Raw genomic sequence first — 16949 nt, forward strand, 5'->3', positions numbered from 1 at the left:
TATGGGAAAACATGCCTGAATTATAGGTATTACCACAAAAAGTTGTTAGGTGAACTTCAGTCACTTCTTTTTGCCTTATTATAAGTCTTTAAACGTATCTTAGAGCCTAAAGTTCATGCCTGAGGTGTGGGTGCTCGGCTTAGCGAAATGCACATGAATTCAGATGCCTGCATACACGTCAGATACCTGGGTTTGATGATCACTTCCGGCACCTAATATCAGCTTCCTGCTAATACAGATCATGGGAAGCAGGGGCGATGGCTCCATTAACTGGCTTCCTGACATCTACAACTCTCACCATCAGCGTAGGCCCAGATGTTGCAGATGGGGAGTTCTTACTTTCTCTCTCTCAGGACAAACAAGCAAAAAACTACCTAAGGGCCACAGTTGTGGCACAGTGGGTTAACCTGCTTTTGCGATGGCCACATCCCACAAAATCACTGGTTCAAGTCCTAGCTGTTCCAGTTCTGATCCAGCCTGCTGCTAATGCTCCTGGGAAGGCAGCAGAGCATGGCCCATGTGTTGGGTCCCCTGTACTCATGTGGGAGACCCAGGTGGAGTTATGGGTTCTTGGCTTCAGCCTGGCCAGGCTCTGACCATTGTGATATTTGGGGAATGAACCAGCTGACTGAAGATCTTTCTCTACTTTCTTCCATATCACTCTGTTTTTCAAATAAATATTTTTTTTAAATAGGCAGGTTTTATGTTGGTTTTTATTTTTCATTTTTTTTTTATTTGAAAGGTAGAAAGATGCAGAGAAACAGACAAACAGATCTTTGATTCCCTAGTTCATTTCCCAAATCCCCACAAACAGCCAGGTCTGGGTGAGCCCAAAGCCAGTAGAGTAGCCCAGAACTCCACGTGAGCCACAGGAACCCAAATATCTGAGCCATCAAAAGCTACCTCCCAGAGCATGCATGACCAGTAAGCTGGACAGGGAGCTGAGCAGCTCAAACTAGAACCAGGCACTCCAACACCAGAGGTGTGAGGCCCAAGTGGCTACTTACCTAATGGGTCACACACCTATCCCAGGAAAACAGTTTTTCAACAATGATTGTTTTAGGTAAACATATTGTAATAACTAATGTAAAGAAACTCTTTGATTCAAAATACTTTAAATTCACTAACTATATATAACTAGGTATAATTACTACATGCCAATTAAATTAATTACCACATATCCAATTACATATTGGATACAGTGAAATAACTACAAAATACTGCTGGAAGAGAAATTAAAGATAACACAAATAAATGGAAAAACATCTTGTATCCATGGATTGAAAGACTTAACACTAGTACAAAGTCCATACTGCCCAAAACGATCCACAGATTCAATGTGATCTGCAACCAAATCTCAATGTCAGTTTTTGTAAGAAAAATTCATCCTGAAATTTTTATGAAATGACAAGGGATTGTGAATAGCTAGAACAGATTTTGAAAAAGATCACCAAAGTCGGAGGACCCTTGCTCCCTGATTTCAAAATGGATTACAAAATTACAGTAACGAACAGTGCAGTACTGGTATAAAGACGACATACAGAGCAGGGGAGTAGAAAAAGGACTCCAGAAACAAACACTTGAATATGTGGTCAAACACGAGCTGCTGCAGGGTGCCAGGACCATTCACCGGGAAGGGATGGCTTTTTAAACAAATGATGCTGGGGAAACTGACTATCCACAAGCAACATAAAGTTCTGGAGAGAGGAGAGGGGAAAGGAGTGAGGGGCGAGGGGAGAGGGGCGAGGGGAGAGGGGCGAGGCATCTGGCTCAGCATTTTAGAGATCACTGAGACTGACACATGCACATCAGAGCGCTTGAGTCCAACTCCTGGCTCTGGCTTCCGGTTTCCTGCTAACACAGAATCTGGGAGACGGCAGTGACGGCAGGAGTCAGTGACTCTCTGCTACCATGTGGGAGGACTGGACTGCGTTTCTGGCACTTGGCCTCCATCCCCCTGGCTATGACGGCATTTACAAAATGAGTAGCAGCTGGAAATTATTTCTCTTTATCCAGCTTCCTGTCTTTCAAATAAAATGCATAACATAACACAATGGGGGTACACCTGGCACAGCAATTAAGATTAAGTCACTGCCTGGGATGCCCACATACCCTGTTGTGCCACCTGGCTTGAGCTCCAGCTTCTCCACTGTGAACCAGATTCTTGCTAAAACACGTCCTGGGAGGCAGCAGAGGATGGCTAAACTACTTGGGTGCCTGTCACCCACAATGGAGACTTAAACAGAATTCCAAGCTTTGGCTTTAGTCTGGGCCAACTCTGGATGTTGCAGGCATTTGTAGAGTGAACTAGTGGATGGAAGATCTATCGCCCACCTGTCTCTCTGCCTTTCAAATAATGAAAAAAAAAAAAAAGTTGAACAACTGTGGGGCTCAGGGGTAAATAGGTCACTAAGTCAACAAGATGGCGACTAACAATCAAAGTCAATGGGTCACGTAGCAAGCAAGATGGTGGCCAAGGACAGAGACCTGGGCGTGAACCAGGACAGGGGTCAAGTTGTTTCAAAGAAAGACTGATTGCCAGGGCCATTTTGCTCACCTGCCCCTGGCCTATAGGAGGTGGCTTCCAAGGTCGTCCAAGTGACAACTGGCTCCTAGGTCTCCTAGGTCTCCCCTCCTGGAGCTCCTGGAATTCCTGGCCTGAGGCAATCTGTTACCCTTTATAAGAATTTATACTTCCCAAATAAATTGAAATTGGTTAGACAGAACCCCTGTCCTTCTGTTTGTTTCTCGCACGCTGGAAGGCTGTATGGTGGGCAGCAGGCTCACCCCCTCTGACAATGGGGTCCTAGAGCAATCTGTGGGGAAGACCCCACAGAACAACAATGTTAGACCACACAGAAAAAAATCAGTTCACAACGGATTAAACCCCTAAATATATAACCCAAACCTAGGGAACTCCTAGAAGAAAACTATTCAGCACTGATCTTGGCAGTGACTTCTTAGGCTATGACACCCAAAGTACAAGCCACAAAAGTGAAAGTAGGTAAGAAGGGCTACAGATAATGGAAACAATTTTGTGCCTCACAGAACACAATCAACAGCATAGAAACGCCGAATGTGGGGAAAAAAAAAGTCTTGATAAGAAGTTAACATTCGGAGTATAAAAATAATTCCAATAATGCAAAAAACAAGCAAACAAAAAAAATAAACCAGGGAAGTATCCACCAATGATGGGAAAAAGAAAACGTTGCATATATAGACAATGGACTACAACCCAGCCTCGAGGAAGTAAGGAACATCTGACACACAGTGACAAAGATGAACATTGAGAATATTAGACTAAGTGGAATAAACCAGTCACAGAAAGACAAAACATCTATGCTTCTACTTAGGTGAGTACTTGGGGTGGTTAAATTCATAGAAGCATAAAGCGGAACAGTGCTTAGCGGGTGCGTGGGACAGGAGGAGATCGGAGCTGCTTCACAGACACAGGGCTCAGACCCAGAGGGTGGAAACGCTCCGGAGATACTTTTTACATCATGAATGTACTTAACATGGATACATGTAAAACGTAATGTACAGGGAAAAACTGTGACAGAGGCATAAACTGCATGATGTGTGTTTTCCCATAAATTTTAGAGAAATTCCACTTACTGGAGGTCTTCTGCCATGACTCGTTCTCACGGCTTGCTGAAAAGCTGTGTCATTCTCCAAGTCCTAACACAGAAAGACAAATTTCACGTTGAGAATTAAGTGAGAATTGGAGGTCTGGGAGAACAGTTGAACCCCCTTTCAGTATTGAAGATCTTCTGTAATTCATCTGACTTCAAATGCTGACATCAGGGAAGGATTGAGACGCCTGTCCCCCACCTGACCCTGTCATACTGCATAAGTTATCAAGGCCTCTTCCTCCCCCCCAGGAGCAGTACTCATTACCAGTTATCATAAGGGCATTTTACTGACTCTGTCCCAAGGGTGAACTACAACCCCGGCTAGCAGACCAACAGAACAGCCTTTTCTTCTGTGTCTTCCTAGCGGCCGAACCATTAAGAATAGAAACCCCCATTTCCCTCTGCCCATCTTTTCCTCTATGTTGGAATCATTATCTTCCTTTCTTTTGTTCCCTCTCTGCCCAAGTAAAGTGCTGTTTTATCTCCCTGGAGAGGCCACTACGAGGTTCAGAGAAGAGCTTGTGTAGGCAAATGGAGCCCTGCACTGAATCCTGCACTGCGTTTGGAACCGACATATCAAAGGAGATTAAAAAGTCATTTTGCTTTGTTCACTCTTGCATTTTATTCCTTCTATTTAAAGAAAGGAACACCAATCAAAGGCAAAGATATAAGTGATACTGGGTTTCCTGAACAAAATCTCATTTAAAAAAAAAAAGATCAGTTATTTTGAAAGTCAGAGTTACACAGTGAGCGAGAGGGGGAGACAGAACATCGGCTGGCTCATTCCCCAGCTGGCAGCAATGGCTGGGAGAGCTGTCGGTTTGTTCAGCCCTCCATGGTACAAGGCATCCTCTGCAGGCCTCAATGCACTGCTTGACAAGTCCAAAATGGGCATCTGGGCATGCTGTCCACTGCACAAGCCTCAGCAACCAAGGAGACCCAGTTCTGACAGTTCACTCCACAGTCAGACCACAGATCTTATAACTTTTCCCATAGATAGAGTTTTGAGTCCAGTGTCCAGACCCTGTCTGACGGTGTACCACGTATCTTTAAAAAAAAAGGCAATTATGCTGGCACACTGGCATAATTAACACAAATTTGTCTTTAACCAGGCCTAGAACGCCCGCCAGCTCTTAACTACTTTTCGTCTAGCAGGGCTGTACTTGTGTAGGTACAATCAACCTAGTCAGTTGCCTACAGCTGGAGTCCACCTGCCAATCTTCTAACAGCCTTTATTATTTCCTACTTCTCTTTCACACACACACACACACACACTTTAACACTTTACACATTTTAATGCCACTCCCATCTTTGCATATATATTTCAGTCTACTTCCCTCAAAAAATGTACTGGCTGCACACGGGCGGGGGTCTCAGTAGCCAACCAGGCTGGGGGAGTACCTGGGACCTAGGTGCCTAGGCCGGGGTCAGGGGTAGTTGCCTGTGTCCCCTCTAAGTTCCACATGCTAGTTATCTGAGTTTCTAAGGGACCCCTGCCTTTATCAGGTTTGTTCTGGAATCCACTGATGACCTCTGACATTGCCAAGTGTGTGATCAGCTTCAGGTGCCTGGGGATCTCTGCCCTCAGGGACCAGAGCCCATGAGTGTGTGCCTGGACGTTGGGGCACACAGCTGCATGTGGGGCTGCCACCTTCACAGACTCTTGTACAAAGGAGAGGAATACACACAGGTGCATACAAAAGGTAAGCCTGCCGACTCCAGGGAGCCAAGCGAAGACCTCCAACACCTCTCCAACGGGAAAAATAGGGTCCCACAAACCCTCAAAACAATGAGGGCCATAAATGTTGGCTACACACATTCCTCTGTAGACCTGGATCCTGTCCCACCAGCCTGCCTCAAAGGCCAACCTAACATGCCACAGCAGCTCAGCTCTGAAAGACTGGGCTAGCTCCTGCTCATGGTCTGTCTGAGTGCATGGCCTATGGCCATCGGGGGGTGGGGTAGGTCTGGAGGAAGCTTCCGGCCCCTGATACCAGCCTGGTCCATTCCAGCCCGTCACGTTCATCTGGTGAGTGAACAGTGGATTAATGATCTCTCTCCCTTTCTTTGTAACCCTGACTTTTGAAAAATTTTATGCACATAAACATATATATACATACACACACACACACACTAGCTGAGTATGTAAAAAAACAAACACATAAAAATAGTCAACATCAATTACATTTTCAAAGCCCACAGATAATGAAAATAAAATGTTCATCAGGATGCTATACAATAGACTTTATTAAATACCTGCACTCTTCCTTAGTTTTCACTACAGGTTATTTTTATAATCCTTCACATCAACTACGTCAAATTAATGATTATGCCATTCTCACCCATAGAAACCAGGAATTTTCATATGAAGTGAAAGCCATAGGCATAAGTACTTGTATTCCACGTCGACAAACTGCTGAGATAACAATCTTTTACGATTCTTTTAAGATCGACTATTAATGAAATGTCATTAATTAAATCAATACTTTCAACTAAATGTTTATACTAAAAGAACAGCCAAGAAATTGTCCAATTAAAAATACCAAACTCACAGAGCACTTCTGATGTTTTCTTTGTGAAGTTGGGCTAACTGCTTGTTCTAAGAATATGTGAAGCAACTGTTTCCAGTAACTGCAGTGGCGGTAACAGAATTTATGCCATTTTATTTCTTTCTGTGTCCAGGTCTCCACCCTGCAAATTTTCTATAATGATCAGTATTGTTCAGATTTTCTATCTCATATGAAAAAGTAAGCAAATTCTATTTAAAAGATCAATTATTTTTAATTGGAAAGGCAGATTTACAAATAGAAGGAGAGACAGTAACATCTTCCATCCACTGGTTCACTCTCAAAATGACTGCAATGGCTGGAGCTGAGCTGATTCAAAGCCAGAGCCAGGAGCTTCTTCCAGGTCTACCACGTCGGTGCAGGGTCCCAAGGCTTTGGGCCGTCCTCCACTGCCTTTCCAGGCCATGAGGGAGCTGGATGGGAAGTGGAGCAGTGGAAATATGAACCAGCGCCCATATGAGATGCTGGTGCTTGTAGGTGGAGGATTAGCCAATTTAGCCCCAACAGTTTCTATTTTGTTGCTTATTTTATTTCTAGGTTTCCAGTTAGTAGACTATCATTTTACTCCACAGTTAAAAGCAGCATTTAAGAATTACTAAATATAGGGTGGGCACACTAGTTTCTTGTTCCTGGCATAAGTCTGATACAGTCCCAACTGCTTTGGCATGTTGGAAATGAACCAGTGGATAGGAGATCTCTCCCTCTCTCTCTGCCTTTCACGTTACTACAATAAATTTAAAGATTACTAAATGCTATATAAAATGCTAGAATTCACAAATTCCTACATATGATAGCTTTAAATTTCTATATAATTAGAACTTACTCATTTGGGGTCCACATTTGGTGGCTCAACACACTACTCCTTAGCCCACAAGCACCAGCATCCCATTTAGGATCCCTGCTTGTGAGCTGGGAAAGCAGCAGAGGACAGCCCAAAGCCCTGCACCCATGTGGGAGACCTGAAAGAGACCCAGAAGAAGTCCGTGGCTCCTGGCTTTGGACCAGTTCAGCTCTGGTCACAGCAACCACTTAGGGAATGAACCAGCGGATGAAGACTCTCTCTCTCTCTCTCCCTTCTCTCTGTAAATCTCCCTTTCCAATAAAAAAAAAAAAATTAAAAGAACTTACTCTTTTTACAATTTAGAAACTGTAATTCCCATTAAAAAGTATAAACATAGTTGCAAATATCTGAATGTCTTGGTAATTATTTAATATTTTAATTATGATTCCATCAAATATTATGCTGGATACTCATGAAAGAGACGAGGCAGGTTACAAAATAGTACATATAGATTATTCTATTTTACCCAAAAATATATAGAAACATACATATATTCATAGGGAAATGTCTGGCAATAATAAAAATGTTTAGCAAATGAATACTGAGTCAAAGGTTACTTATGAATGGTGGTGTCTGATTCTAATTTTTCTTGAAACTTATTTTTTTAAAATATTTATATAAGTTGATTTAAAAAGAAGCAAAAACTACTTTACATGCAGAGCAAGTACCCAAAATTTTAGTTTCAAGTTATCTTAAGTCTGAATGTGCACACTTATATAACTAATGCTGAAGAATATAAAGTATATGTAGATTCAATTCTGATGTCTGAAACTTTTAAGCATTTTTGATTTTTAAATTAGGGATGCTCGAACCAATGAAACCTATGCAAATATTCCAAAATCCAAAAAGGTGCAAAATCGGAAACACTTCTTGCGTTACACACTTCAAGCAAGACCTTGAGTCTCAGTCTGAATCAGCTCTATCTTAACTTTGCCTCCATAAAATGTCTCACAGCTTTCCGTCTCCTGTAATTATTACCATAGTGGAATTCAGTAGTCTTCAGTAATAACATTTTTGGATTTTTTACATCAACTTTTAACAACTACAACAGAATCCTCAAATCCAGTCATCCTAAACCAGCTAGTTAACCAAGGCAATGTGAAACCCAGTTGTGTTCGTGTGTGTGCACGTGTGTACTAGTTTTTACCTCAGTATCATAGGTGGGATTGTAGTCGTTGTAACCAGAATAGAGGTCATCTTCATCTGTGTCTGCGGCCAAGTGCACATTTTGCATCATTTGTACCTGAGAAAAAGCAGTCGTGTAAATACATTCTTGGAATAAGAAGTAAGTGTAAATTCTAATACAATATTTAATAACCAGGTCAAATCTAACTAACATATTCTTATGCCTTAAACTTTTCCCTTACATTAAATTCCTAAAACCAAGTGTCAGGTACTGCAGACACAGCTGACTGCTCTGCTACGGCACACAGGGGCAGGCTCCGCAGAGGACCACGGCCCATTGCTCTGACCTTCTCGGACCTTAGCACTGCTGCAGAACAAACGTCAGGCCAGCGCAAGGCAAGGCACACATGACTACGGTCATTCACAAGAATGGCTAAAATGACAAAGTCCAGCAGCACGCACTGCCAGCAAAGATGGTGAGCAACTAGAATACACCTGGCTGGTGAAAATGGTACAACTTCGGAAAGGAGTGGGGTGGCTTTACAAAATTCACATGTACCTTTTCTGACCTAGCAAGTCCATTGTAAAGTATTTATCCAGAGAAATGAAAGCATATGTCTTATAAAAGATTGGTACAGGGATGTACATAGAAGCTTTCCTCATAATAGCTAAATATCAAAACATACAAAACACCTAACAAAAGAATAGGTAGGCATAATGTAGCATATCTATTCAATGATATACTATTCACAAATAAGAGAACGGAATGATGACATAAAACAAGGAAGTTTCTTGATTACATAGAATGAAAGTGGTCTTACATAAAACAGTACACAAGAAGAGAATCAAGATGGTGGAACAGGGCAAGAACACATTAAAACAGACGGAGAATCATTAGCCAGGGTGAAGCAGAGAGGGCACGTTCCAGGAACTAGGAGAGGACAGGCCGACGGCAGAGGGGCACCTGGGGTCTGGCAGACATGGGAAAGCAGCCAAGAAACGGTGAGGTGCTGCAGTGTGTGAGTGGCAAACTGAGCTCCACAGGCAGCTAGCGCTCCAGCAGCAGCCAGGTAGGAAGGGAAGCTGACTGGGAGCTTAGGTGGTGAAACCTGGCAAAGAACTTCCCATCCTGCTGGTTTGTTTGACATGCCTAGGAGCAGAGACAGAGCAGTATAACCCAAAGAGGTGGTGCAGGAACAGGGTGGATCCCCACCAGAGCTGCACTGGATGCCACTTTGGGTATGAAGGCAAAGGCTCCAGGACAGGAATGTACACACATTAAGCTGGGAGTGAACTCACTTCTGACTCAAGTCCATTGCACTGATGTGGCATCCTACAGGTTCCACCCAAAAGAGGTCTGGGTAGCTCCCAGACCTAAGGGTCAGCAGGTCAAGAACTCCAAAAGTGGCACATCAGTTGCCATTTTGTACAATGTGGCAAAGACTTTGAGCCTGGAAGAACAACAGTGAGCTGCACCTGTGCTGAGCTGGGAGTGATCTCACTGAGCTCAGTGCATTGAACTAGCCCAACACAGAATAGGTCCATGTGGCCCTCAGACCTAACATCTAGCACGTTTTGGCAAGATCAGCACCACCAACCGCTCAAACTGGAAATGGAAGAAAGGTTGTACAATGGTGCAGCCTTAGCATGGTATCATAGGAGGTAGAGAGTGGTGAGCCAGGAGTTGGGGCTACGGAGACCATGGTGAAAGTCTAACATAAGAATCAAGACCTCGGGCCCGGCGGCGTGGCCTAGCGGCTGAGGTCCTCGCCTTGAAAGCCCCGGGATCCCATATGGGCGACGGTTCTAATCCCGGCAGCTCCACTTCCCAGCCAGCTCCCTGCTTGTGGCCTGGGAAAGCAGTGGAGGACGGCCCAATGCATTGGGACCCTGCACCCGCGTGGGAGACCTGGAAGAAGTTCCTGGTTCCCGTCATCAGATCGGCGCGCACCGGCCCGTTGTGGCTCACTTGGGGAGTGAATCATCGGATGGAAGATCTTCCTCTCTGTCTCTCCTCCTCTGTGTATATCTGGCTGTAATAAAATGAATAAATCTTTAAAAAAAAAAAAAAGAATCAAGACCTCAAACTAGCTGGAGGGAGTGGCACAAGTGACTACAAAGAGCCATGTAACAACCACAAGTAAAAACAAGTATAGACCTATGGGTGAAACAGCTTAGAAACCTGCCCCAAGGAGAAGACTCTGCTAACCAGAAGTACAATGACCAAGAGCAAAAGAAGAGACAGAGGCACAATGAATATTACTGAAGACTCCCCTGCAAAGGAGCAAAAGCCTTTACCAACCTCAGAGTTCACTGAGGAAGACACTGAGAAAATGGGGGATACAGAATTCAAAATACTTATTATAAACCTTACCAACAACGAGAAGCAAATACAGGAATTCAAGGAGTTTCAGGAGTACGCCACACAGGAAAGAGCAACACTGACACAAAGTCAAGCAGAATTACTGGGAAGGAAGGATGCAATCGAGTAAATTAAAAATTCAGTGTAAAGGGCTCGGCAGCGTGGCCTAGTGCCTAAGGTCCTCGCCTTGATCCCATATGGCCGCTGGTTCTAATCCCGGCAGCTCCACTTCCTCTCTGTCTCTCCTCCTCTCAGTGTATCTGACTTTGTAATAAAAATAAAATAAATCTTATAAAAAAAAAATTCAGTGTAAAGTCTCCATAATAGAATGAAGGAAGCAGAAGCAAGAATTTCATAATTGGAAGATATTTCTTGCCATAATGGTGAAACAATCAAAAAGCTGGCAGAACTGAGTCAAACTAAGAAAAGCATTCAAGAATTCAAAGATATGATTAAAGGGCAAATATAAGAGTTATGGGAGTTCCAGAAATTGTAGAAAGAAGCTGGGTTTAAAATGTATTTAATGGGACCCGGTGTGATAGTGTAGTGGTTAAAGTCCTCGCCTTGCACGCACCAGGATCCCATATGGTCACCGGTTCTAATCCCGGCGGTCCTGCTTCCCATCCAGCTCCCTGTTTGCGGCCTGGGAAAGCAGCTGAGTACGGCCCAAAACCCTGGGACCCTGCACCCACGTGGGAGACCTGGTGGAAGAGCTTCTGGCTCCTGGCTTCAGATTGGCTCAGCTCCAGCCATTACGCCTGCTCAGGGAGTGAACCATTGGACAGAAGATCTTCCTCTCTGTCTCTCCTCTCTGTATATCCACCTTTCCAATAAAAATAAATAAATCTTTTAAAAAATGTATTTAATGGGACCCAGCGGCGTGGCCTAGTGGCTAAAGTCCTAGCCTTGAACGCCCCGGGGTCCCATATGGGAGCCGGTTCTAATCCCGGCAGCTCCACTTCCCATCCAGCTCCCTGCTTGTGGTCTGGGAAAGCAGTTGAGGACGGCCCAATGCACTGGGACCCTGCACCCACGTGGGAGACCTGGTGGAAGAGCTTCTGGCTCCTGGCTTCAGATTGGCTCAGCTCCAGCCATTACGCCTGCTCAGGGAGTGAACCATTGGACAGAAGATCTTCCTCTCTGTCTCTCCTCTCTGTATATCCACCTTTCCAATAAAAATAAATAAATCTTTTAAAAAATGTATTTAATGGGACCCAGCGGCGTGGCCTAGTGGCTAAAGTCCTCGCCTTGAATGCCCCGGGATCCCATATGGGCGACGGTTCTAATCCCGGCAGCTCCACTTCCCAGCCAGATCCCTGCTTGTGGCCTGGGAAAGCAGTCGAGGACGGCCCAATGCATTGGGACCCTGCACCCGCATGGGAGACCTGGAAGAGGTTCCAGGTTCCCGGCTTCGGATCGGCGCGCATCGGTCCATTGCGGCTCACTTGGGGAGTGAATCATCAGATGGAAGATCTTCCTCTCTGTCTCTCCTCCTCTGTGTATATCTGGCTGTAATAAAATGAATAAATCTTTAAAAAAAAATGTATTTAATGAAATAATACGGAAAAACTTCCCTAATCTGGAGAAAGAACTGGGAAACAGAATACAGGAGGGGCACAGAACTCCCAACAGAGTTGACAGAAAGCGATCTTCACCACAACACATGATAATCAAGCTCTCTTCAGCTGTACATAAACAAAAGATCCTTAAATGCGCACATGAAAAAAATCAATTGGCCTATATAAGAACTCCAATCTGATTCACTGCTGACCTCTCAGAGGAAACTACAGGCTACAAGAGAATGAAGTGACATATTCCAGATTCTAAAAGGAAAACAATGTTAACCCATAATACTGTACCATGCAAAGCTTTCCTTTGTGAAAGTGAAATAAAATTCTTCCACAGTAAAGAAAAGCTGAAATACGCCTCTCCAAACCTGCCCTACAAATGATGCTTAAAGATGTTCTCTTGACAAAGGAGTAACATCCACCAAACCCAAAGGTAAATGTGAAGAACATTCCAGTAAAATAACAGATTAAATCAAACAATGAACCCCCCCAACTAAAATACAGGACCAAATTACCACCCATTCATATTAACCCTGAATATAAATGGCTTAAACTCATCAATCAAATGTCATAGATTAGTATAGTGGATCAAAAAACAAAACCCATCTATTTCTTGCCTACAGGAGACATATCTCACCAATAAATATCAGCAGAAACTATCTCATGAATTTTGATGTTTTGTTTCTTTTTAATTTCATCTCTTCAAAACTTTCTCATTAAATTCTTCACTGACTCACTGATCATACAGTAGCATCATTTTCTTCAAGAAGGTTCTTGATTTTCTTTTGCCATTTCTTCAGCGACACATTAGTCATTCAGCAGCACGTTCTTTAACTTCATGGCATTGTTAGTATCTATTTTCTTCCTATTATTGATTTTGTTTTGTGGCTTTTCACTTAAGGGGACGTACAGTAACTGTGTAATGGAGACTGTTAAATCCAGATGTGAGGATACAATGCAGTATGCATCTCTACTTCCAGACAAAGATCGATTCCCAATGAAACTGTTTACTGTATCTTGGCAATAGGATGCTGGACTCCCTGCCATTGTCCATGACCACAATGATGGGCATATGACTGCTTATGAAGAATTATACTATTGTAATAATGGGGGGGGGGATTTTGGTTAGGGAGAATAAGGGAAATTCCAGAATCTATACAACTTTATCATAAAATAATAATAATTTAAAAATGGAGGAAAAAAAATTAAACAAAGCTTGGCACTTGAAAGACAAAACAGTATACTATCCCTTTCTTTTTTATATGAAGTTCTAGACAAAACACTGGTTGCTCCCTGAGATGGACGGAGCGATTAAATCTAAGAGGGTATGACAGAACTGTACGGGATCGTGATAAGTGTTTTATGCCTTGACAAGGTTAGGGTCACACAGCAGAGACATACTTGAAATTTTTGTTTTTCTTATAAATTTTACTTCAAAAGGAAAAACTATAGGCATTTAATAAAATCCAGTGTCATGCATGGTGAAGAACTTAAGCTTAGTATCTGTAAGTCAGTATGAAACTGACAGCCACACTGACAGATGGAGAGGTGGGCAACTGGACGGATATCATCAACCAAGAACAGAGCATGGAAGCTGGACGGCAACAGCTCAGTTGGCCAATCCTCCACCTCCCAGCACTTGGATCCCATATGGGCACTGCTTTGTGTCCTGGCTGCTTCGCTTCTCTTCCCGCTCCCTGTTTAGGACCTCGAAAAGCTGCAGATGCCGACCCAAAGCCTTTGATACCTGCGCCTACGTGGAAGACCTGGAAGAAGCTCCTGGTTCCTGGCTTTGATGGGCCCAGCTCCAGCTGTAGCGGCCATTAGGGGAGTGAACCAGTGGATGAAAGATTTCTAATTCTGACTTTCAGGTCAAAAGTAAATAAATCTTTCTTCAAAAAAGATTTTTACTTTCTGTTTTTAAGGGGAAAAGAGTGGTTTGCTTTTTTTTTTTAAGATAAACATTTATATTTTTTATATGAAAGGCAGATTTAAGAGAAGACGGAGAAAGATCTTCCATTGGCTGGATCACCCCCCAAATGGCCAAAATGGTCATCTCTGAGCTGATTTGCCAGATCAGAAGCTTCTTCCCATGTGGGTGCAGGAACCCAAGAACTTGGGCCATCCTCCACTGCCCTCCCAGGCCACAAGCAGCAAACCAGATCAGAAGAGGAGCAGTCAGGACCTGAATCCCTGCCCATTTGGGAATGCTGGTACTATACACCAGGTCTAGTCTGTTCAGCCACCATGTCAGCACCCCTGTTTCCACGTTCTTGATAAGGGTCTTTTTTTTTTTTAAAGATTTATTCAGTTTATTACAAAGTCAGATATACAGAGAAGAAGAGGAGAGACAGAGAAGAAGATCCTCCGTCTGATGATTCACTCCCCAAGTGAGCCGCAAAGGGCCGGTGCGCCGATCCAAAACCGGGAACCAGGAACCTCTTCCGGGTCTCCCATGCGGGTGCAGGGTCCCAATGCATTGGGCCGTCCTCAACTGCTTTCCCAGGCCACAAGCAGGGAGCTGGCTGGGAAGTGGAGCTGCCGGGATTAGAACTGGCACCCATATGGGATCCCGGGGTGTTCAAGGCGAGGACTTTAGCCACTAGGCCACGCCGCTGGACCCGATAAGGGTCTTTGAAGAACCAAATTTGTAGTCTAATGATATACCACTTACCTATCTTTTTTTTTTTTTTTTTTTTGGTTGACTACACTTTTGGTGTCACAGCTGAGAAACAGCTAATTCAAGGTCAGGAAGACTTAGAAGACTTACCCTCAGGTTTAATTCTATAAGAGTTTTATGGTTTGGGGTTGCTACATTTAGATCTTTGGTCAATTTTGAATTAGCAAATTCACTGCTGAGGGTAAAAACAAATGTCAACCAGAAAAGAAATACTATTTACAAAACACTGTCAAAAGGTGTTTACATGGTTGGTAAAATGACATTTAAACTTAAAAGCTTTAGTTTAGTGAAAATTAAATCAATGATTCTCAAATTTGATTCAGATCGCTGCTTCCTTAGAAACTCAGATTTGCTGTTTCTAAGTAAGTTTAAGTTAAGAACATTGAACCTCCTTCCTCCCTTAGAACATGGATTTGCAGCAAGTCCCCCAGTGCTGCTGATGCTGCTGGCCGGGAAAACCCACAGAGAGCAGCTGCGGGAGTGCAACCTGGCTTCCAAGTAAGGAAAAAATAAGCAACTGTACACCTGGAACCCTTTCTGCTGGGGTACACAGGTTGGAAAAAATTTAGAAATAAAAGAGATCCTAGTCGACATTTGTTCCTTTTATTATTTTTCCTAAGGCTTATTTATTTGAATGACAGAGTTTCAGAGCAAGGGAAGAAAAGGCAGAGACGGAGATGGTGAAGATTTCCCATCTGCTGGTTCACTCCTCAAAAGGCCTCCATGGTCAGAGCTGGATGGGTCTGAAGACAGGAGCCAGGAGCTTCTTCTGGGTCTCTCTCATGCGTTCCTGGCACATCAGAGTGAGCTGGATTGGGACTGGAGCAGCCAGGACTTTAACAATTGCCCATATGGGACATCAGCGTTGCAAGGTGTCAGCTTAGCCCACAGTGTGGGCCAAACACACTAACTTTAAAGATGTGGAAAGCAAAGTCAGAAGGGGAAAAGCAGCCCCCATGGTTAACACCTAGGAGGTTGGGGGAGCAGAACAAATGTCACAATCCAGTTTCCAGATTCCCTCAGGTATTTCAAAAATAACCCATACACATTCACTGGCCTCAGGTTGAACTCATCAGGGGAAAATACCACCTCAAAACGATTTAAATGCCAGTAGAACATTTTATGAAAGTTTAATTTTGACAACATGCACACCTGTCTTCTCTATGTCCTAAACAATATACTGTAGCAGGTGTTATAAGAACTCTATAGATAATAAAACGGGACTATGCCAGTAGGTTGCAGGACTTGCGCTATCTGCACCAAGTCTTGCAACAACTACCAGCAGCCTTACACTGAGGGGCAAGCACCTCACGTCTTGGGAAGGGTCTCATCTTAGTGTATGCTTCTCACACCTGCACTAGGCAATTTCAAAAGTTCAACTTAACACGAAAAGTAAAGGCATCCCGTGGGAGCCCGGGAAGGCAACGGAGGATGGAGACCCGAGTTGGGGGTTGCCGGCTCCAGGTCCGGGTGGGCGGACCCCACTCTGGGGAAGGGTCTCCCTGCAAGCCGTGGCCATGCTTTGGGGTCGGCCACTCCCGGGCACCAAGGGCAGCGCCAGCCGCAAGCAGCCCGGGGAGCGAGCGGCGAAGGCCCCTTGGAGACCCGCCGCCGCCGGGGCGCAGCCCCGAGACGGGCCGGCGGCGGGCGCGGCGCGAGGGGCCCCGAAGCGCTCTCGGCCCAGGCCTTTCTCCTACCTCGCGCTGAGGGGAGCCTGCCGGTCGAGCCCCGGGAGGAGCGAAGCTGCCAGGAGCCGCCGTAGGCCAGAGCGCGCCGCCCGTTGCCAAGGACGGCATCCAAGGAAGCCGCTCCCAGACTGCCCCGCGCGGGGCCGGAAACGCGGGAGGGGGCGGGGCGGCTGTGACGGAGGGTGGAGCGCGCCCCCGGGACCTCCGAGCACCTCAGAACCCGGTGTTCGAGTCTCCTCTGAGCCTTGGAGCCCCTTCGGCCCTACAGCACCAGTCTCCGTCGAGGCCCTCTTGGGGAGCCCGTGTTCGAGCCGCCTCTGAGCCTTGGATCCACTTTCGGCCCTACAGCACCAGTCTCCCTCGAGGCCCGCCTGGGGAGACTCGGGCCCTGGAAGCCCGTCTGGGGAGCCCTGGCGCCCTCCTCCAGCCCCTCTGCATCCCCGGGGCGCACCTTTTCTGTTTGCATTCTTAGCTCTCTCTCCGCTG

The 16949-nt window shown here is 44.9% G+C and overlaps 1 protein-coding gene across 3 annotated transcripts in view; it reads right to left on the reverse strand.

Moving 5' to 3' along the window:
* Positions 1-16603, reverse strand: part of IFT88 (intraflagellar transport 88) — a 106820-nt gene extending 90217 nt beyond the window's left edge. For all 3 annotated transcript variants that reach the window (XM_004577591.4, XM_036493378.2, XM_004577592.4), the window contains exons 1-3: positions 16473-16603; positions 8188-8283; positions 3616-3678 (exon numbers count right to left, since the gene is read on the reverse strand). In XM_004577591.4, coding sequence (XP_004577648.2) covers positions 3616-3678; positions 8188-8283; positions 16473-16571 — 258 coding nt within the window. In that variant the 5' untranslated portion in view covers positions 16572-16603. The remainder of the gene's footprint in view (positions 1-3615; positions 3679-8187; positions 8284-16472) is intronic.
* Positions 16604-16949: the final 346 nt, after the last annotated feature.

Source organism: Ochotona princeps, chromosome 12 (genome assembly GCF_030435755.1).
Source record: "Ochotona princeps isolate mOchPri1 chromosome 12, mOchPri1.hap1, whole genome shotgun sequence".
NCBI lineage: Eukaryota > Metazoa > Chordata > Mammalia > Lagomorpha > Ochotonidae > Ochotona > Ochotona princeps.